This window comes from Aedes albopictus, chromosome 2 (assembly GCF_035046485.1).
Source record: "Aedes albopictus strain Foshan chromosome 2, AalbF5, whole genome shotgun sequence".
In the NCBI taxonomy this organism is placed as follows: domain Eukaryota; kingdom Metazoa; phylum Arthropoda; class Insecta; order Diptera; family Culicidae; genus Aedes; species Aedes albopictus.
Genome location: NC_085137.1, coordinates 442,838,582 through 442,861,745, shown reverse-complemented (window position 1 = coordinate 442,861,745; position 23,164 = coordinate 442,838,582). Strand labels below are relative to the sequence as shown.

General features: G+C 39.3%; 2 protein-coding genes and 1 long non-coding RNA gene across 8 annotated transcripts in view; 2 read left to right on the top strand and 1 right to left on the bottom strand.

The window, feature by feature from the left end:
- Positions 1-23,164, top strand: part of LOC109420237 (probable chitinase 10) — a 254,076-nt gene that overhangs the window by 148,036 nt on the left and 82,876 nt on the right. Inside the window, exon 1 of one of the 6 annotated variants that reach the window (XM_062853766.1) lies at positions 22,750-22,964. The exons of the other annotated variants lie outside the window; for them this stretch is intronic. The gene's annotated coding sequence lies outside the window, so the exon portion shown is untranslated. Of the gene's footprint in view, positions 1-22,749; positions 22,965-23,164 lie in introns of those variants that run through there. 6 annotated transcript variants of the gene reach the window in all.
- Positions 1,806-13,497, top strand: LOC134288564 (uncharacterized). The gene is made up of 3 exons (XR_009998022.1): positions 1,806-2,897; positions 3,183-10,922; positions 10,986-13,497. It is a non-coding gene; the product is annotated as an uncharacterized LOC134288564 (long non-coding RNA).
- LOC109397344 (uncharacterized) lies at positions 21,038-22,512 on the bottom strand. The gene is made up of 2 exons (XM_029872231.2): positions 22,379-22,512; positions 21,038-22,313 (listed from the first exon to the last, which is right to left on the bottom strand). Exon 2 carries the CDS (start codon positions 22,292-22,294, stop codon positions 21,239-21,241), a length of 1,056 nt encoding a protein of 351 aa, XP_029728091.2. The 5' UTR covers positions 22,295-22,313; positions 22,379-22,512; the 3' UTR covers positions 21,038-21,238.

The window sequence follows — 23,164 nt, the reverse complement described above, 5'->3', positions numbered from 1 at the left end:
TGGGAAGGAATCCCAGGAGGAATTTCGGTGGACTTTCCTGGAGAAACTTTTCGAGAAGACGTTGTTGGAATTCTCAGAAAACTTTATAGGGCATTTTTTAAGAAAATTCCTGGAGAAATACTTTGATAAAATGCTGATGCTGTTCCTGGAGCAATCTGTATACGTATTTTCTGAAGGAGTTACTGCAGAAATACCTGGAGAAGTGTCTTTATCAGCTTTTGTAAAAATCCCACAAAACACATCTTCCAGAAGAATTTCTGAACAAATTCCGTTACAAAATCGCGGAGAAATTCATAGGGTTATCCTTAGGAAATTAACCGGAGTTTTGCCCCGTTGTTCACTATTGAAAATGGTTCGGATCGGTGCAGGTGTTCCGGAGTAATGGCCATTTGAGTGATCCGGACCAAAATGTGAAAATGCACAAAACCCTATCATGCGACATATCAAATCACGCTAAATGGGGTACACTCAAATCTCCATTTAGGACGAATCCATTTAGATATAATCTATTTAGGTCCCTCCATTTAGCTAACGTTACCCAAATGGAATCTAATTGTGCTTAGAGTAGTTGAAGTGTCTTAGATTAGGGATAAGGTTGGTTTAAGGGAATTAAGTTGCAAGTGGCGTTAAGGGGAGATCAGGGCGTGCTCAGGGGGGTTTGGGACTCTTAAAGGTTTCCTAAGAACTTTCTTGAGCATAAGTCATCGAATCTAGGGTATGTGTGCCATCAGTAATCTCATGCTCCCATATTCATCCTATTCGAAAACAAGCGATTATGCTCACTTCTAACAAAAATACAAAAATAAGAAACAAAATAAACAGTGCTTCCTTTGTTTTTCGTAGGATGAAAAAAGGAGCCACATGCTTCAGAGGAACCAATACCCTACATCCATAACTTATGTGCTTAAATGATTAAATAAAAGTCAAAAATCCTCTGAAGCTTCCTTAAACGCCCTCGAAATTCCTCTAGAACCCCCCGGACACCATGTAACGCACCTTATACCCTCTGAAACCCCCCAAAACGCCTACGTAGAGCTTCTGAAACTCGCCAAAAACATCTGAAGCTGTCTGAAATGCATTCGGAATCCCCCTGAAACCCCCTTGGACTCTATGTAACGCACCTGAGACTCTCAGAAACCCCCCAAAAACGCCTACTTAACGCCTGAGGAACGCTTCTGAAACTTGCCAAAAATCCTCTGAAGATTTCTGAAATGCCTTCAAAATCCCTCTAAAACCCCCTCGGACCTCATGTAACGCACCTGAGACTCTCAGAAACCCCCGAAAACGCCTTTGTAACGTCTCTGAAACTCGTCAAAAATCATCTAAAGCTGTTTGAAATGCCTTCGAAATCCCCCTAAAACCCCCTCGCACTTCATATAACGCACCTGAAGCCCTCAGAAACCCCCGAAAACGCTTTCGTGACGCCTGAGTAATGCCTCTAAAACTCGTCAAAAACCCTCTGAAGCACCTGAGACCCTCAGAAACCCCCGAAAACGCTTTCGTGACGCCTGAGTAATGCCTCTTAAACTCGCCAAAAATTCTCTGAAGCTTTCTGAAATGCACTCGAAATCCCTCTAAAACACCCTCGGACCTCATGTAACGCACCTGAGACCCTCAGAAACCACCGTAAGGGGCTGTCCATAAACCACGTGGTCATGAGGGGGGGGGGGTTCGGCCAATGAGCATTTTGTATGGAAGAATAAAAAAAATAGTATGGACTAATGACCACGGGGGGGGGGGGGGGTTGAGAAGTCCCAAAAAAATGACCACGTGGTTTATGGACAGCCCCTAAACGCCTTTGTAACGTCTCTGAAATTCGTCAAAAATCATCTAAAACTGTTTGAAATGCCTTTGAAATCCCCCTAAAACTCCCTCGCACCTTATATAACGCACCTGAGACCCTCAGAAATCCCTGAAAACGCCTTCGTTACGCCTGAGTAATGCCTCTGAAACTCTCCAACAATCCTCTGAAGTTTTCTGAAATGCACTCGAAATCCCCTTAAAACCCCATCGGACCCCATGTAACGCAACTGAGACCCTTCGAAACTCCCCGAAAATACCCCTGAAGCCCCCCCGGTGCAACACCTCTGACCCCCCCTCCCTCCTGAAACACCCATGAAATCCCGGATGGCCCCTTTAAATCTCCAAGTCACTCGCCCTTCTTAAACTTCTTTGCAATCTCCAAATCCATTTAGGTAAAAACTCTATTTTGGAAATCCCGACTCGTTACCCAAATAGAGGTTTTGGTGCAAACTTGCTCATACTTGATGAACCATGTTCGCAGTCCAAATATGGTGACCATAAAATTTAAGATAGCTGGCTAAAATCCAAGATGACGGCTGTTTTGTGGAGTTTTGAGTTCTAAAACTATGCTATATGGGTATATTTAGTATGGGGCAAATGTTCGAAGTTTAAAAATGGTGACCAGAGAAACCAACATGGCGGTCCAAAATCCAAGATGGCGGACACAAATTCAATATGGCGGCTGTTTTGTGGAGTTTTGAGCTCCAAGACTACACAATTTGGTATGGCAAATATGTTCGGAGTTCAAAAATGATGTCCGAAAAAGTCAAGATGACGGTCCTTAATCGAAAATGACGGAAAACAAATCAAGATGGTGGCTGTGTTATGGAGTTTTGAGTTCTAAAACTATGCAATATGGGTATTTTCGGTATGGTAAAGCGGTAACCAGAAAATCCAAGATGGCGATTTAAAATTCAATATGGCTGACAAAAATTCAATATGTCGGCTGTTTTTTTTTGGAGTTCTGAGCTCTAAAACTATACAATATGGTTATATTTGGCATGGAAAATATTTGTTCGGAGTTCAAAATTGGTGATCAAAAAACCCAAGATGGCGATCTAAAATTAAAAATGGCAGACCAAAAATTCAAGATGGTGATTGTTTTGTAAAGTTTTAGCTCTAAAACTGTACAATATGGGTATATTTAGTACGGGAAACAGGCTCGGAGGTCAAAAATAGTGACCAGTAAAACCAACATTGCGGTCAAAAACACAAGATGGTGGACACAAATTCAATATGGTGACTGTTTTCTGGAGTTTTGAGTTCTAAAACTATGCAATATGAGTGGTATGGAGTAGATGTTCTGAGTTCACAAGTGATCACCAAAAAAGTCAAGATTGCGGTCCAAAATCCCAGATGGTGGATAAAAACTCAATAAGGCGACTGTTTTGTGAAGTTTTAAGTTCTAAAACTATGCTAAATGAGTATATTTGGTATGGGGAAAATGTTCGGAGGTAAAAAATGATTACCAGAAAATTCAAGATGGCGATCTAAAATCCAACATTGCAAACAAAAATTCAAGATGGCGGCTGTTTTGTAGATTTTTGAGCTAATAATATGCAATATGGGTATATCGTGTATGGGGAAGATGTTCGGAATTCAGAAATGGTGACCAATGAATCTAATGTAGCGGTTCGAAATACAAGATGGCGGCTGTTTTATGCGTGTTTGAGTTTCGAAACTATGCAAGATAAGTGTATTTGGTATGAGGAAGATGTTCGTAGTACAAAAATAGTCTGGTCACCGGAGAACTGAAGATTTTTCAAGTTAGAGCCTATTTTGTAGGGTTTTGAAACCTTACAATATGAGCATATTTGGTATGGGAAACATGACAAAATTTGTATTTAGAAAATCCAAGATGTCCGCTGTTTTACGAGGTCTCTTAAACCATGCAATACGACTATAATTTGTATGATGAAGAGTGCCGGACTCTAACCAAAACTGGTAACCAGAAAATCCTAGACCATGCCAAGGCATGCCAAATTCAAACCAGCGACTGTTTTATGTAATTTTAGATGCTAAGTCCATGCAATATGGGAATATTTAGCATGACAAATACGTCAGGAGTCCAAAAATGAGTACCAGAACAACCAAGATAGTGTATCAACGTTTAAGATGGCGATTGTTTTCTAGAGTTTATGCTCTGAAACCATGCAATATGGATCTCTTTAGTAGTGTGGGAAGATATTCGGTGTAAAAAAAATATGACCTGAAAATCCTAAATAACGTGAGTATTGTAGAAAGTAAATTTTAAGACCATCCAGGATTAATTAGGGTATTTTTTCTTACAATTTGGAGAATCAAAAGCTTTTAAAAAGACTTTTCAATCACTGTAAATGTCAGAAGAGGTTCTAAATTACATCACGGTCGTTGCGCATGACGGGAGAAGGCGCAGTTTTTCTCCGCACGCCATTGACAGTTTTGTAAAACCTCCACATATCACTTTGGTCCATACTCTCTTGCGCCTGAACGAGGGTTTCCAGAAAGTTCCCAGAGAGCCCAAAAAGGGGGTTCCAAGGCGCTTCAGGGTAGAGTGTCCATTTCCCGGCCACTTTTCTTGTCCCGGGATTCGGGACAAAATACTTAGCTAATCCCGGGAAATCCCGGGATCCCGGGATTTTTCAAAATTTTAATAAAAACCCAGAAAATAGTTTTCCTTTTCTCTTGTGCAGTTCAAGTATTATTTTTTTTCGAACAGTTATGAATATATTTTGTTTCCAAAACAAGAAGTATTATAAGGAGAAATAAAAGTATCAGCATGATGCTCACCAAGAAATATTTGTATTTAGCGCTTTGATAGTTGATTTATTACAAGGTAGAAAATTACAAATTTCTAATAGTTTGACTGGAATAAGCATCATAATCCATCTAAGCTACCAAATATTTTTTTTCGAATAACGCGTCCCACTTCGAGAAATTTATCTTTAGATGTCATTCGCCATACGACATTTTTACGATTTACTTTTAGCTATTTTTTGCACATAGAAGGTAACGCCATACGGTGAGTAGGAAAACAGGCGATGCGTGTAATTCATTGCGGTTTTTTGATAGTTTTAAAGATGTTGTAGTACTTAATTTTGAGATTCATGAATTTCATGAGAAAAAAAATTCGATTTATTAACATAATATAATACAAGTTTGGAATCGTGTTTCCAAACATTACAAAGTTGGGGCTATGTCCAGATTGTTCTTGCAACTACTGAATAAACCAGTAAGATAGAAAATTTAAATTAAATGCATAACATAAAATCAATATTTTCATTATTATTTTTTTCTTTTTCAAGTAAAACCTATAGCCCAAAGCCCGATGGTAGTGCATGTGAAAAAACCGATCAGATTTCAAAAGTGAAAATAATGTTTTGCATTAATATTTAGTAGTTATAGCTATAAATGATCTTTATCCCGGGAATCCCGGGATGGTCGGGATTTCTAAAACTATATCCCGGGATTCGGGAAATCCCGAAATCATACAAATCCCGGGAATTCTTGTCCCGGGATGTCCCGGGAAGGACACTCTACTTCAGGGGCGTTTTAAGGGGTTGTTTCGGGGGATTTGAGGAGCCTTTTGAGGGTGTTCTGTCAAGATTTTTGGTGTTTTCATGAGATTGTGAGGAATTCTGGGGTATTTAAATTGTATTAAGTGGGTTTCAGGGGTGTTCCAAGGGGCTTTAGGGGCAATTCAAGGGACTCAGGAGCTTTAAAGGCGTTGCAAGAGGTTTGAGGGGCGTTTTAAAGTATTTCAGAGTCTGCTCTGAAACTTCCTGAAATGCCTCAAAAATCCCCCTCAAACCCCCGGGGACCCCATGTAACGCACCTAAAAGGCTTCGAAACCTCTGAGAACTCCTCCGTAACGCTTCAGTAACTCCTCTGAATCCGCAGAAAATGCTCTGAAACATCTTGAAATGCCTCCAAAATCTCCCTTAAACCCCCTCGGATCCCATGTAAGTAACGCACCTGAGAAGCTCCGAACCCCCCGAAACTTCTGCGTAACGCTTTCGTAACGCCTCTCAATCACGCCAAAAATGGTCAAAAACCTTCCTCAATGCCTCCAAAATCCCCCTTAAACCTCCTCGGACCCCATGTAACGCTCCTGAAAGGCCCCAAACCCCCCAAAAACTCCTCCGTAACGCTTCCGTAACGCCTCTAAATCACGCCGGAAATGGTCTGAGACATTCTGCAATGCCTCCAATATCCCCCTTAAACCCCCTCGGACCCCATGTAACGCATCTGAGTTACTCCAAACCTATGCTCCTCCGTAACGCTTTCGTAACGCCTCTTAATTCCACAGAAAATGCACTGAAACACGTCCTGAAATGCCTTCAAAATCCCCCTTAAACTCTCTCGGACCCCATGTAACGCACCTGAGAAGCTCCGAACACCCCGAAAACTCCTCCGTAACGCTTCTGAATCACACCTAAAATGGTCTGAAACATCCTGAAATGCCTCAAAATATCCTCCTAAACCAAAACCCCTAAAACGCCTCTGAAACCAGCCGAAAATGCTCTGAGACTTCCTGAAATGACTCCGAAACCCCCTTAAGACCCACTCGGACCCCATGTAACGCACATGAGACCTTCGAAAACACCCAAAAACGAATCAGGAACCTTCCTTTGCTCTCCTCTGTAACACTCCTTGGCCACCGTTGCAATAGTCCCCGTCATTAATAAATATTCTTATGAACCATATTGGTTCTGAGTAGCTTTCCCTCTTTTTATGCAGGGCATAAAAAAGGTGCATAAATTAAAAGTGCATAAAAATAACATGCATAAAAAGAGGTTTTAGTGTATTTTAAATGTTTTCGAGCACCGAATGTAAAATTAATCGAATTTTTACTTCGTGGCGCATTTCCCCCCTCTTTCCCTTATTTTGGTGCACTGAATCGAAACCATCGATACCGTTCGCTGGCATTGAAACCCTTCTAGAAACATCGAGAGGTGGTGTGGCTGCTAGGAGTAGTTTTTGGCCATCGACAGAATTGAGGGAGGGCCCAAAATCGCTGCTTCAAACAATACTGTGATAAGTTTTGGAAAACATCATCGGCTGAGACTCGGCTTGATCGATTGCTGTGATTTAGAGCTCGAACCAATACCAGACCCGTTCAATTCAACCGAATAATATTTCAAACCGGTTAGGTACCGATTGCATCCGACTACCAAGTAGAAAAGATCGAAACTCGTTTCCAAGGCACCACCACTCGCCGTCCAAACGAGTAGGTAGAACCCTTTTACTTTCAATATTGAATCAGAGACTTCCTCGGTCCGATCGGTAATAACTGTACCGGACGGGGTACCACCAGCCAGCGCATAATCCAATCCAAAGTAATGACATTTTAGCGAGCCCGTTACTGGTCATTGACCAACCGTCTTCCACCTGGCAACAGCCACCCAGCAATCCAAACCCCGAAACGACCAATCAAGAATTGAAACAGTTTCGCAAAAAAAAACGGGTCCATGTTCGATCTGCTACGGTACCTGTCGCCGGCCGATTGCAGCAGCGCACGGGCAAGAACAAAAACTTGCTTTTCGCGACTACGGCGAGCTTTGCATCTTTGCATGTCACACAGAGCGGTCGCGGTCGGCCGCGGATGGCGCAAGCTCTAGATCTCCTCCCAAAGAGCTCCACATTAGCAAGGCACGAACTGGAACTAGATTACCTTGGGAGGAGTTTTGCATGGTGTCTACAATTTGCGCGTATGATAAAGGCATCCCCCACTCGAAACGCAAAGAATTGACAACCGAATGAGATGTGGCAACCGACTGTGGAGTGACTGGCAGCTGCTGCATCGCGGATTGAGTTGAATTTTACGCTTCAAGAACTGTTCGGGGGTAGCTGCAACAAGTTCCACGAGTAGGATGTTGATTTACGAACGACACGGTCAGATCTGAATGAACTTTGATTTTTGGGAGTTTGATACGATGGCTAGTAGGATAGAAAGCTACTGCGTCATATGCGCTTATTCCCGTCACATCAGACGGAAAAAAGCAAATAATTTCATACATTCCAACTTACCTATGCCAATGGATCATCGAATGGAAGCTAAAAGCTGTAGACTATCAATAATTACGCAAAATTTTACGTTTCAATTTCACTCCGTTTACGAGTTAACATTTTTTCTCGTTGTGCGTGACGAAGGCATCCGTACCAAAGCAACAACTAGCCGACTTGTTGTTCATCACCGTGCAATTTTCAATTCACCAAATTCACTTGTTGGACCAACCTTCAATTCGCACTCCACAAAAGCTCTTTGGTACTTCAAAGTTTTATTTCACTGCTGCAGGATGCAGCAAAACCTATTCAATGAATCAAATCCATCGCTTTTTGTCGTCGGTAAAATGGGTATGTTCAGTAGTTTTCGCCTAGGGAAGATGCAAGCAAATGTGTGCGTGGATTTTCTGCATACGAAGCATCGTATTTCACAACCACAGAGGCAGATTTCTTCGTTGCACTGTGATGGCGTATTATAATGTGGTGGGCAAAAATGTTTATTGAAATATTTTGGTAGGTATTCTTAGGCTACATCAATTATAATTAAAAACTTACTCACTTGGTGATCTAGGTCATCCAAACTATTCTGGGATTAGGACCTTCAAGCTCTACAAGTGAAAAAACTTAAATTAAATGTTCAGAAAACTAAGACAATGATTATAAGTAATAAGAAGCAGCTAAATTATGCAGATTTGAAAATTTATATTGAAGGAATTGAAATTGAGAGAGTAGAGGTCTTTAAGTACCTCGGGGTCCTAATTGACCAAAAATTGACATTCAAAGCACACATCGACAATGTGATTAAAAAGATAGCGAAAAAGTACGGCATGCTAGTTCGATTGAGTAGTCAAATGACGTTTTGGAGTAAAATATTTGTGTATAAAACTTTGGTGGCACCACATATTGATTATTGTTCCTCAGTGATATTTTTAGCTAGTGATATACATCAGAAAAGATTGCAAAGATTGCAAAACAAGTTTATGAGGTTTATTCTGAGCTGCAACAGGTATACACCCATAAGAGTTATGTTGGACACATTACAATGGCTGTCAGTGAAAGAACGAATAGTTTTTAATGTATTGACAATAATCTTTAAATTGACTAATAACCTCTTGCCGGAATACTTGACAAATATTATTTTGCGTGGACGAAACATACATAATTATTCAACTAGACGAAGTGATGATTTACGTGTTGTGCCATTTACTATGACAAGTACGCAAAAATCTATTTATTTTAGTGGAATAAGAATATTTAATGAATTGCCAATTGAAATAAGAACTATGAGAAGTGTTCCTGAATTCAAGAGAAATTGTGTGAGGTGGATTAAAGAACGATTTAGACAATAAGATTTATTAATGTTCGAAGAAGATGAATTTGTTTGTATGTGTTTAGATAATAAGATGAATTTATGTTTTATTGTAAATTATCAAATGATAAATAAATGGATTATTATTATTATTATTATTGTATATCTTTACTTTATCGATGTATTTCATCCAAAAAATCTTTCAACAATTACTCAAAGAACTTCTGCCAATAATTCTTCCTGAAATATTTCTAGAAATTCCTCGAAAATTCTTGCAAGAATCCCTCGAGGAATTTCTCCAAGAATTCTTTCAAGAATTCCACTAGGAATTTCTCCAAGAATTTCTCCAGGAATTCCTCCAAGAATTTCTCTAGAAATTCCTCCAAGAATTTTTCTAGGACTTTCTCCAAAAATCCCTTTAGGAATTTCTCTCGAAATTCCTCGAAAAATTTCTCCAGAAACCTGTGGAAAACTCTACGAAAATTCTTCCAAAAATTATTCCATTAATTCATCCGAGATTACTATCACGCATTTCTCCAGAAATTTCTCTAGGAATTCGTGAAGAAAATTTTTAAGGAATTTATACATAAATTATTTCAGGAAATCCTCCAGGAATTTTTCCAGGAATTCCTCGATAAATTCTTCCAGGAATTTCTCCAGGGATTTTTAAAGATTTTTTTTCAAGACCTCCTCTAAAAATTCCTCCATGAATACCTCCAGGATTATTCAGGAAACCTTTAGAAATTCCTCAAGAAAGTATTACACCTTCAGAAATTCCTTAAAAAAATCTTTCTGGAATTTCACTTGGAAATCTTCCAGCAATTCATCCAGGAATTCCTCTTATAATATCTTCAGGGATTCCCCCAACAATTCATCCAGGAAATTCACCAAGAATTCCTCAAGGAATTTCCCCAAAAATTCAGCCAGAAATTCCTCCAACACATCCAACACATCTGTCTAGAATTCTTCCAAGAATTCCTCCAAGAATTCCTCCTAATATTCGTACAGGAATTTCACCAGGAGTTTTAAACTTCTGCCAAGAATTCCTCCCAGATTCCCTTCAGGAATTTCGCCAGAAATATCTTCAGAAAGTTTTTCAAGTAATTTCTTCTAGAATTCATCCAAAACATCCTCCAGAAATTTCTTCATAAATACTTCCAAGATTCTTCAGGAAACCTCTAGAAATGCCTCAAGAAAATATTCCTGGGACAACCCAAGGAATTCCTCTGAGAATTTTTTTTTTTCATTGATTTCTTCAGGAACTGCTCCAAGACTTCTTTCAACATTTTTTTCAAGAATTTCTCCAGGAATTACTACAAGAATTATGTTGAGAATTTCTCCAAGACATTCTTTCAAGAATTCCGACAGGAACTTCCGACAGGAAACTTTTATTTCTTGTACAGATATCCAAAACTAGAAAATGGGAAAAAGAATTTTGAAAAATCGATTAAGGCATCGCTAAGATATAGCTATTTGAAGATTTAGTTGAAACACATTTTTGGTATTGCTAACCACGTCCTGAACCAATTTTCATTCAGAAGAAAAACGCGGATCTCCTCAAGGTTTAGCCTCTCCTTGTTCATAAAAATATACAGCCGGATTGACTGACGTCACTTACTGTACAATAGGTGTGTTGATTTTCCCTATAACTGAATGGTGGAATGGTATGGTTATCATTCAATGGAGTCTTATAAAATTGATAAAAAGTGGGAATATTCATTGCACTTGAAGAAATGATTGTGCAACCGCGTGAAATCAGTTTCAATCGACTCTTCACTACGAGTGCACGTAGGAACGTTTTCTCTCCAGATTTTTAAAAATAATTGTGGGTGTCAATTTATTTAGTTCTTGTTCCGCATTAATTAGTTTTTTTTGTAATTGTACGCAGCATTATATCCTGAATCGAAATGAACCCATCCCCGTTACTGAAACACGAGCTAACCCATTTGCCCATCATCACAAAGGGAAACAACAAAGTGATGGTTGCAACGTGGACTGTGAATTTCGAACGTGACTCAGTTGCGAAGTTTGCCAATGGGGAAACTATCGAATCCGACAAATTTTCCTTTGCGGGACACTGGTGGAAAATGTCCCTGGAGATGAACTCTGAGTTTACAACAAAAGGTCACTTGAAAATAGTGGATTCCGGAAGTGCTCCACAAGTGAGCTATATCGTACTAGTTTTTGATTCGACGCGCAGCATAATAGATTACTGGTATCAGTTTTCAGCGAAAGCGGAGAAAAAAGATAGTGATAATGGGACTTTCGGTAGGCAGACCCCTATTAATGAGATGCCAGATAATGTACCCAATCAACCTTTTAGCCTGTCCCAGAAGTCGATTCCCAGACAACCAGGAGTCGCATAAGAAACCACGTTGTACATCGTATAAAGTACTATTTTGAGTCACTATCGCATATATGTACGGCTGACTGACAAATTTCATCGCATACGATGTTATTTTTTGAACTTATTACGATGTATCAGGTAAAGTCATATGAGAATACAAATAAACTTTTATAAGGTAGGAGTACATCGTAGTAGATGATATTCTGATGTTTTATTGCGATGAACTTTACTTACTCGTAAAAGCGTGCGAGCGAACTCGCAAAGTGTCTAATGAATTCGCATAATTGCGTACTGCGATGATTATACGACTTCGCTTGATACTTTTCTTGTTGTGTCAGTTTACCTCGCATTGGTGTATGGATGAAATCGCATAAAAGTACAAATAAACTCATTGAAGTGTGCATACAAACTCGCATAAGCTAGAAGCGTTTATGTTGGCATTATGCGATTTGATATGTGATAACAATTAAAGAGTTTCTGTTGCACTGTGGATGCAGTGCCAAAAAGCTACAAGAAAGTGAACAACCATAATTATGGTTGCAAAGTCATTATTATTTGTTGAATTGGCTTGATAATCAACAATGGGGGGTGTTAACCAGAGAGGGGCAGGAAAACTGTACGGGAAATCGTTTTTAGCCTGCCAAACACGCACAGCGCAAGTGAACCAAGTGCATTCCAACAAACACTGAGGTGAGTTATAATATCATAATAATTAATCAGCTTGTATCATAAGTAGCGTTTGGTGTTATGTGTGAAGTGTGGCTCGACAATCCAGAGGTCATTAGTTCGATATCGAGCTGACAGAATTGTTTTTTTTTCAATATTATTAAATCGCATAAGATGCTAAATTGCGTCGCAATAGTGCACGCGGTGCATCGCATAAGATATCGCTTCAAGTCATATAGCGTTATTATTTTTTCGTCAATGCACGTATAGCGCCTCCACTTTTGTACGCATAAGGCACTTTTGCTGCATCTTATGCGATGTAACTTTAACGCATAAAAGTACGTATAACATGAACATAAACTTCATTATACGTGCAAATTGGTTGTCTGGGTTGAAGCTGGCTGTTTTACATTGTGTTGCCAACTGTCTTTGTTCCGAAAATACTTAACTGATCATCTAAAAAAACTGAAAGATGATGAATACGAAGATGTTATTTTCTTGACCCAAGAAAAAAAGATGGAAGCTCACAGATTTATGATTGCCTCTCATAGTTCTGTTTTCCATGATTGGTTGGAGAATGGTGATTCCGTAATCAGACTATCCGATTTTGACTCTGAAGTCGTAGATGCAATGCTAACTTTCATTTACTCTAAACGTATTCCAAATGTTGAAAAACTGGCGGTCGATCTTCTGACGATGGCTGAAAAGTATGATATAAAATATTTCAAAGAACAATGTGAGAAACGCCTTTGTGAAAAGATTTCTATTGGGAACGCAGTAAGACTGCAAGCTCTAGCTGAGCATAAAAGTCTTGGAGAATTGAAAGAGGAAACCAAACAGTTTATTGAGCTCAAAATTGACGCTATTCAAGCAACGTCGGAATGGAAAGAAATGATTAAGGAATTTTGGTTGAAGTTTGAGGAAAAAAATCAAATATCTCTAAAAAGGAAGAAGCCTAGCCCGATGTGAATTTCTTTGATGCAGGACTTAAAAACACCGGGAATCGGATTATCAAATTGTTATTAAAATATTCAATTTTTTGAAAATCGATTTTTCATATTTTTTTAAAGTGCTGAAATTGTTACAAGAACCATTCAAACATTAACAACATAATTATTTAAGACTATGAGCAAAGACAGAAAAATCTTTTTGGTAAGTCCAGACACCCACATTTTAATCCACATACAATTGCTATTACAAAAAAAATTGCTTGATTTGAAAACACACTTTGCACAACAAAATGACAGTTGTATAGTGCCAAGAAACGCATTTTTTAAGTAGCCGTGAACATGCTCATTTTTTATTTTTTGCGCCGAATCGGATGACACTTCAATATGTGTTTTGTTCGTTACGATAAATAAATAAACAAATTAAAAGAAATAAACAATACCCATACAATAGATAATCTGAGAAATCCTTCACCACATTCTGATCACCAGTCTCCCTTTTTTCAAAAAAAAAAATGAAAAAAGTAGCAGATACTGAACGCTTTAAATTTTCTATTAACACGTCGTGACGTTAAATGAAGTGATAACGGGCGTTATCAACCTCTTGAGATAGCCCTATCGAAATGAACGAAAGAGATTAGCAGTGAATGATTAACCTCGTCTAGAATTGAAACAATTTTACCCTAATCGGGAAGTGCAAACATTTTTGCAAAAAAAAACAACAAAATTGATTTTAGCGATTTTTTTTTTCAAAAAACGTTGATTTTTAGCTGAACAACGCTCTAATACAGTAGACGTTTGCTCGATGCAAACGCTTTAACTGCAATGCTTTTTAACCGCAACACCGCTAAGCGCAACAAAGTACAACAAAGTGCAAACTGAAATGTCAACAGCGATGCGATGTTTTTTTGCATGCACTTTTGATGCAATGCGATGTTTTCTGAATGCACATTGGCTGCATTCTGCAGCAACTGGCAGTTCTTTAGCGTCTGTCAGTTGTTGTAATTAACGAATTTCATTCGGTAAGTGAAACGTAAACATGTTGCAGTTATCGAACGTCGACTGTATTGTGTAGGGAATCGCGCCACTTAAGCGGTGGTTTCTATTTTCGTCTGTTTTCCGCTATAACTCAGTCAAATTTGAACCAATTGACACAATTTTTGGAATGCGGTGAGATAGGTATAATATCTACCCGTGTACAACATTTCAAGTCAATTGGTACAAAATTGACTGAGTTATAGTGGAAAACAGACGAATATAGAAGCCACCGCCCAAGTGACGCGATACCCTATAGAGCAGAAAAATGCCGCTCTTTCCGGTTCGGCATCGTCGCGGTATCGTCGTCGGTTTGTGTTGTGTGCGTCGTCGTTCCGCGTGTAAGTTTCGTACAGCCACCCGCGGTGCGCGTGTGTGTGTTATTTTTTTCCCCCACATTTGCGCTTTGTTCGACGCTGAAAGACACAGTCAACCAGCGATGGAGACATATAAATGGATGAGCTCGTTTCATGCTATTATTTTATTGTGAATATTCGTTGTAAAATAACATGACTTGGATAGTCGAAGACGTTTTTTTTTTATTTTATTTTTTTAATTATTTGTTTTTATTATTCTCTGAAGCATACTTTGTATAGTCCGTCACTTCAAGTAATGGCATTGACTTTTTTTTTGCAGACTAGACTACGTTTTGAGAAGAAACATTGACATCTGACGTGGATGATCAATTGTTTGCTTTCCGCGTGAAGCGAACATTAACGCGAAAGTCTTCATGACATGACCTAAAATCAAAAAGTTATATTACCAAAGTGAATCATGATCCTACGATACTTTTCTAAGCAAATAATAGCTAAACCAGGTGTTTTCAGACATTTTTTTTCGCGGTGCACTTTTAAGAAATAAATTATTTCACGGTGCATATACTAAAAAAAATTAAAGATAAAATTCGAAGATTGTTAAAAATGTGGATGCGTTTACGGACGTGATGTTGATGTATATTTCTGGTGAACTGGTATGATTTTTGGTAATTATTGTTTCAAGATTTCTGAAAAAAAATCTTAGAAAAATCTTTTTTGGGATGGTCGGATTTTTCGGCACTTAATTTGAACATATTCATCTCAGGTTCCATGGAGCATGCAAATCTGAGAAAAAAAATCAAACAATTCCATTAAGATTGGTGGTAAATTTGTTGAAAAATAATTGGGAAATCCCCTCTTGAATTTTCGGAAATATTGGCCAATTTTTTTTAGATTTTTAGTATTAGTAGTAGGGTCTGGGACCATTTGGGCAGGGGCACCTATTTTTGGCACTTGCTGCTATAACTCGGTCAATTTCAAACCGATTAACTTGAATTTTTGAACATGGCTAGATACTGTGCCTATCTAATTGTGTCTCAAAAATCAAGCCAATCGGTTCAAATTTGACTGAGTAATTACAGCAAGTGCCCAAAATAGGTGCTCCGGTCCAAATGGTCCCAGACCCTATTCTAGCGCTAGCTTAGCTCTCATTTTCTTGGAGGTTACAATATTCATAATAAAGCTAGCAGCCATTCACCTTGTTAGTCAATTTACTTATTAAGCATTTTTAATAAAACTTATGACATGTTCACAACCAAAGAGAACTGTCACGGTGCACTTGTCAAGGCTTTGCGGTGCACCAAGTGCACCGCGCTGCACGATCTGAAAACCCCTGAGCTAAACTAAGTGTTGCGTTCAGTTCATTTCTATGTGGAATGGTTTAGAGATTTGTACTTCATATTGGGGTGGAGACGCGCGATAAGATTTTCTTTTTGGTTTGTTGGTTTGGAAAAACGGTAGAGTATGCTTGGCGGTTTTTGTACATTGATCTATTTTCAGATCACATCACCCACCATACTAACATTCCTTTCCATCCTCGATAACCGTAAGGACGTGGCCGGGGCCGTTATTGACCTTAATATAGTTGAGAGTTCTCAAACTGTGTACATTGAGAAAGGGTTAGCTAATCCCAAGCCCCGTTCATATGTTCTTTGTGCTATTTCGATTGCTCCGGTCAATCACGGAGTAGCAACTACGATTTGTGCGGTCATCTATGCTCATGCTCATGCTCATGCTCATGTTCAGTTGTGAACCATAATGTTCTGTGCTAATTCACCACTGCTGAATAGGAGTCAAAGTGTAACCATTATTAAACCACGGGAAGTTTATGTTTTATGCTTCAATTCATCATCTCTAGGATGGCGCAGATAGGAAGGCATGCAGCTGGCAATCGACGGGTCTCGAGTTCGCATCCTAATTTAAGTAAATTAATGTTTAGTTATTATTTCACAATAGTTGTTCACCGCATAAGTGCCAACAATAGTCTCTCGTGGAAATTGAAAAACTTTGCATTTTATTCATTTTCAATCATTTTGACTTAAGCTGGTTAACAGTTGTAAAACGATTTAACAACAAACAATTCAGTTGGCGCACAACACCATTATCCAAATGTTATTCAGCACCATACTGAATTAATTTGGTTAATTAGGTTAGTAGCAATATCGGTAATTGCCTCAGCATATAGTATCTGACCAGCCTGGGATTATAAATCGCATTGACTTTGAAGCTGCGGTTTCGGATCAGGCTTCCCGTGGGCATGCCAGGCTCAACAATGTGGGCTTCAATATGGTATAAGAATATGCTGCCGAAAATCCAGATTTTCCGAAAACCACGGTGATCAGATCGGAGCAACTAAATATTTTCTCGATAATGAGTTTCTGAGTTAAATGAGCCATTTTTTTTTAAATCGATAGAAAACTGACGGAGATAATATATATTATGATCATTTCAGTTTCGTGGGTACCCGGCAGTGTTGGTAAGAACTCAAATTCTCAAATCTCATGGCTGAGTTTCCTTTACTATTACTTTAGAGCTTTTAGTAGAACTTGTTACTTCAGACTCTAGTTTAATTTAAAAACACTTCACTAATACTTTACTTTTGCAAAAGAAAATAAAAAATGAATAACTCTTTTAAAGAAAAACTAGAAAGGACGAGCAAATTCCTTTTAATTCTACTACTGTGCTTATCTTCGGACAGATAGGCCTATTTCGTCTGTGACTTACAGACTTCTTCAGTGTCAAGTGCTCGACTGGTTGAGTTGTTTCACGCGCGATTCTTGACTCGCCAAACTCACCGCTGAAAAAATCATGCATGAGTTGACTCGCGATTTCACTCATTGCTTTATTCCTTGGTGTTCTTATTATTTACATCACAGTTTTTAGGATTATATGATAGAACAGAAGTAAATCTAGCGTACAATAACATTGAATGCCGTTCAATTTGATTTGGAATCGTTTTACAAGCGAATGAGATTTCGGCGCTTGACTCGTGAGAGCGAAATTTTGCACGAAAATCTCGCGCGTGAGAAAATGATTCAGAATCGCACGCAACTTTGCTCACGCAGGAGCGGTTCATGAGTCTGCTTTGAGTGTGATTTTACCAACACTGGTACCTGGGTACCCTGCCGGCATTCCACGTAATAAAAAAATCAAAAGCCGCTCCCCCTGCCCCTCCTCACCTGAAAATTCGGTCAACCCCATTTATAGACATATATTCACAAGTTCTGGGATCTAGCAGAATTTCAACTTCCTACTCTCGATAATCATTGAAATATCTAAATTTGAAATCCGGGTACCCTGACGGCCACATAAGGGTTAATTTTCTACACGTCGTGACGTTAAATGATATGATAACAGGCTTTATCAACCTCTTGAGATAGCCCTATCGAAATAAACGAAAGAGATTAGCAGTGAATATTTGGCCTCGTCTGTAATTGAAACAATTTTACCTTAGGTCTCTAATCGGTAAGTGCAAATATTTTTGCAAAAAAAAAAAACATAAAATAAATCTCCAAACTGAAAAAAATAAATAAATTCATAATAATGGCTGAATCTAAATGCTTACCTGGACCTTAATCTCTAGCACTTGTTCAGTAATTTTAGGATTTTAACAATTTCATTCAATAAACGTTGATATTCAGCTGAACAACGCTCTAATACAGTAGACGTTTGCTTGGTGCAAACGCTTTAACAGCAATGCTTTTTAACTGCAAGTCCGCTACGTGCAACAATTTTGCAGTTATCGCACCGTTTTCCGTCAAACTGAAATCACAGAGAACAGTCGTCTATCTTCGCTTTCTGTCTTGTGTAAAACTTTGTAACGGTCATATCATAGTATGTGGTTATGCTCCCGTTGCGCGGCGCTAGCGTCCCACCACTTCCATTGTTGTGTTGTCATATTTGTTTCCAGTGCTCGTCGTTTTTTGACCGTTTGGCGCTCGTGTCGCTTTGTGGGCTAGTGTATTTTAACGATGAACACTGCCATCGTGGGGTCAAATCGACTTTATATGTGCATTCTGCAGCAACTGACAGTTCTATGACGTCCGTCAGTTGTTGTAATCATCGAAGTTCATGCGGTAAATGAAACGTAAACATGTTGAAGTTATCGAACGTCTACTTTATTGTGCCCAAATGTCATACACATTGTAGATTGAATTTCTGAGAAAATCGTTCGGTCTGGTCCTGGAGTTCCGGAGTTATGGCCATTTTAGTGTTCCGGACGCGTACTAGCGGAATAAGAACTATTTATAATTAGAAAAAAAAACAATTACTTGAAAAGGCACAAGCCGATGCCCGACTATTTCGGAGCACACGTCCCCCACTCAAATTTCATTTCTCAAATGGTCCAAATGCCTGTCCGATTCTCCCAGCTAAAATCCTCGTCATCAATCCATCAATTCTACAAACGTCTCATCCCCGATTCATTCAGCGTAGGCCTACCCAATTTGTCACAAATCATCCCGAAACCTTTTTCCCAAGCTTCATCTGTCTAAGAAATCGCGTTAGAACAGCGACATAGCGACCTACTGTTGCAAACTACTGTTGCAGCACATGGTTTCTAATAAAATTCAACAAATTAGACTATCGTAACGGACGGTTTTGTATTCATAACCATGGCTAGTTGTGATTTGAACAGTTTTGACTCCTCAGAATGAGATTCGTGAGTTTTTCCAGCACTCAGAAAATTACGATTTTTCAAGAAAAACTCCTGTAACTATTGAACCAAGAGAGATAATGACCATCTCAGCGCACGAAACGACGCGTCTTCCAATGCTCTACAAGTGTTTCTTGGGCGACATAGATGAAAAATCGAAACTGAAAAAGTTAACACCTATGTGCCTGAGCCTCATTTTGCACCCAATTTCAAGACTTCAAAAATCTGATTCTCAGCCATTTCTCAACGGAAGTTAAGGAAATTTTGACAGTTGATCACAAAATCCTTCTAGTTTATGTAACCAGTATCATGGTTCCGGTTTTTTCCGTTGTTCCGGATTTATGGCCGGGGGTACTGGGGTAACCTCCTTATCGGATAGAGGTGCCACTTATAATTTGCCTTCGAAAACTAGCTTGCGGCATATCAAACTTCATGATTTTACAAAACAAGAGTATTGGACCATGTTTCTAGAGATTTCGGATACACTGGCCACTTCTCCGGATGTTCCGGACTCAGGTACCTCCAGGGAAGTGGCCACTTACTGACCGGTTCTGAAACCCAGCTTGCGACATATCAAACTTTATGATTTTGCAAAACAAGAGTATTATATCATGTTTTCAGAAATTTCGGATAAACTGGCCACTTCTCCGGATGTTCCGGAAACCTGGTACATACCCCCAGGGAAGTGGCTGCTTTTTGACCGGTTCTGAAACCTAGCATGCGACATATCAAACTTCATGATTTTGCAAAAAAAAAGAGTATTGGACAGTGTTTCCAGAAATTTCGGATACAGTGACCACTTCTCCGGATGTTCCAGAAACCTGGTGCCCCCAGTGAAGTGGCTACTTTCTGACCGGTTCTGAAACCTAGCTTGCGACATACCAAATTTTATGATTTTTCAAAAAAAGAGTATTGGACCATGTTCCCAGAAATTTTGGATACAGTGACCACTTCTCCGGATGTTCCGGAAACCTGGTGCCCCTAGGGATGTGGCCACTTACTGACCGGTTCTGAAACCTAGCTTGCGAGATATCAAACTTCATGATTTTGCAAAACATGGCCCAATACTCTTGATTTGCAAAATCATGAAGTTTGATATGTCGCAAACTAGGTTTCAGAAATGGTCAGAAAGTGGCCACATCCCTAGGGGCACCAGGTGTCCGGAACATCCGGAGAAGTGGTCACTGTACCCGAAATTCCTGGAAACATGATCCAATACTCTTGTTTTGCAAAATCTTAAAGTTTGATATGTCGCATGCTAGGCTTCAGAACCGAGCAGAAAGTGGCCTTTTCCCTGAGGACACATGGGTCCGGAACATCCGGAGAAATGGCCATTGTATCCGAAACCTCTAGAAACATGGTCCAATACTCTTGTTTTGCAAAATCATGAAGTTTGATATGTCGCAAGCTAGGTTTCAGATCCAGTCAGAAAGTGGCCAATTCCCTGGGGGCACCTGGGTCCGGAACATCCGGAGAAGTGGCCAATATATCCGAAATTTCTGGAAACATGGTCCAATACTCTTGTTTTGCAAAGTCATGAAGTTTGATATGTCGCAAGCTAGGTTTCAGAACCGGTCAGTAAGTGGCCACTTCCCTGGGGGTACCTGAGTCCGGAACATCCGGAGAAGTGACCATTTTATCTGAAATCTCTAGAGACATGGTCCAATACTCTTGTTATGCAAAATCATGAAGTTTGATATGCCGCAAGCTAGTTTTCGAAGGCAAATTATAGGTTGCACCTCTATCTGATAAGGAGAATACCCCAGTACCCCCGGCCATAAATCCGGAACAACGGAAAAATCCGGAACCATGATACTGGTTACATAAAATAGAAGGATTTTGTGATCAACTGTCAAAATTTCCTTAACTTCCGTTGAGAAACGGCTGAGAATCAGATTTTTGAAGTTTTGAGATTGGGTGCAAAATGAGGCTCTGTCAAAGGATGCAAATTCATAGTGGAATTAAAAGCAACTTAACTCGATTTTCTTTTTACATAAGCGATGCATTGATTTTATTGATTGTATGGTTGTATACAATGAATCTCGCTTTGAGCTTTTCTTAATGGTAATCTTCAAATATATTATCAAAAATAAAAATGATTAAAAATATATTGATTTGAATTTAAGGTACATGCTGATCCTTTCAAATAAATTGGCTCACGTACATAAATTTATATTTTCAATAGAATTTCCCCATATTCGATTTGAATGTCAAGGTTGTATTTCTATCCTTTGGAAGTTTAGGCTTTTTACTTGCCGGTTGGCCTTCTTTTTCGGTACGGTCGAAATTTTGCACACAATTTCTTATTATCAAGTCCGAATAACACTTCTGCATCAAAGTCTTCCAGTCAACGGACTCTTGAACGGCCTTTAAATTGCATTCGATGAAAACTCTGACTCTGTCTTTCAGTTGGCTAAGATTGTGATGCTCGGCAAGGGCTTGCAACCTGATCGCATTGTTGGTTGAAATACTTTCACAGAACGATTCTTCGCATCGCTCCCTCAGCCCTTTTATGTTGTACTTATCGTCAATCCTCAGCAAACCCACCGCGAGCTTTTCCAAATTCGGCAATCGTTTAGTATAGATGAAGGTAAGCATTTCTTTGACGACTTCATAATCGAAATCTGTCAATTTGAGTTGGCTTTCCTGCTTCTCCGTATTCAACATATCATTGAAGGTATGACTGTGGGCGGCCAACATGAAATTGTGTGCTTTCAAATGTTTCTTTCCAAATGAGATGACAACGTCAGTCGATTGTTCTTGTTCTAGCATTTTCAATTGCTTTTCAAAGTATACCTCATCTGGTATCAATTGACAACACAACGTTAAGAAACCATCGGAAATTACCCTACTGGGCAACTCAAATGTTTTGACAATATCATCAGCACTGGACACACTTTTTCCTGATTCGGCATCTTTCTTGGGACGCTTACCCCAGGAACACACTATGTCTCCAGAGGAATCCAAAGCTAAAATGATATGTCCAACATCCGCTGGATAGCTGCAGTCCGTCACCTTCAGGTAGCACTTAATTCCGGTGTATTTCGTTGGTGTCGCGATGTCCAAACACATTTTCCACATAATACCCGAGAAGCGAAACTGTTCCGATTCTACAGATTCAACGCATTCCTGAATCGACTTACGGTCAAAATTCACTGTCCACGTTATGACCTTTACTTTGCTGGATTGTATAGCGATGGTGTGCAAAGGGGTGAGTGCATTTGTGGTACACATTGTTGATCGGAAGTTGATGCTGTATGGAAAAAGGCACATTACTTTACATTAAACGTGAAAATTCTACTGCTAATCCACACTTACTGATAGTATACGGAGATCAAGAATATGTGCTATGTTCACGTTATCGAGGAAAGGCGTAACTGAAACCACATAGCGATGACTTATTTGTAACAGAGGTGTGCATTGTTATCAATATTGCGATATTTGGAAAAGGAAGAATAATCCACCTATTAAACAGCAAAATTTGATTTGAACATCAGAATGATATATTGCTTATAACGAAATTTCAAGATTATATTTGAGCGTACATTCGCACCCACATATACACACACATACAGACAGACATTTCCCAATTTTGTTAGTTGAGCAACAGACTATAGATAACGAGAGTCATGCTCATCTCGCGCGCGGGTGGGATATATAAGTGATCGCATTTGCTCGAAGAGCAATCAGTCTTTGTAAAGCAGTTGAATAATAAACATCGTTGAAATCGAATCCCTCAAGCCTACTTCTTGGACAGCCGAAACAATCAGCCTTTTACAAGGCTAACACTTAAGAGTTATTCCGTCGTCGAGCTATCGTCTGCAGCATTTGTTCCTGTGAGCCCTCTTCAGTGGGAAGAGCCGGCCATTCCTCCGTCCAGTGTCCGTGATCGGACAATCCGTTCGTGAGTTTTTTTGCCTCACATGAATTTCATATAGATATATACCCACACCAATACCCATGCATAGTCAGCGTCCCTCCTTCCTTAAACTTAAACATCAATTAACTCATCCTTTTTTCCTTTCCCATAATTTCTTCGTAAGCCTCATCTCAAGTCCCCCAACTGTTCTGAATACAACTAAATTCCATTGAGGTAATGTTACC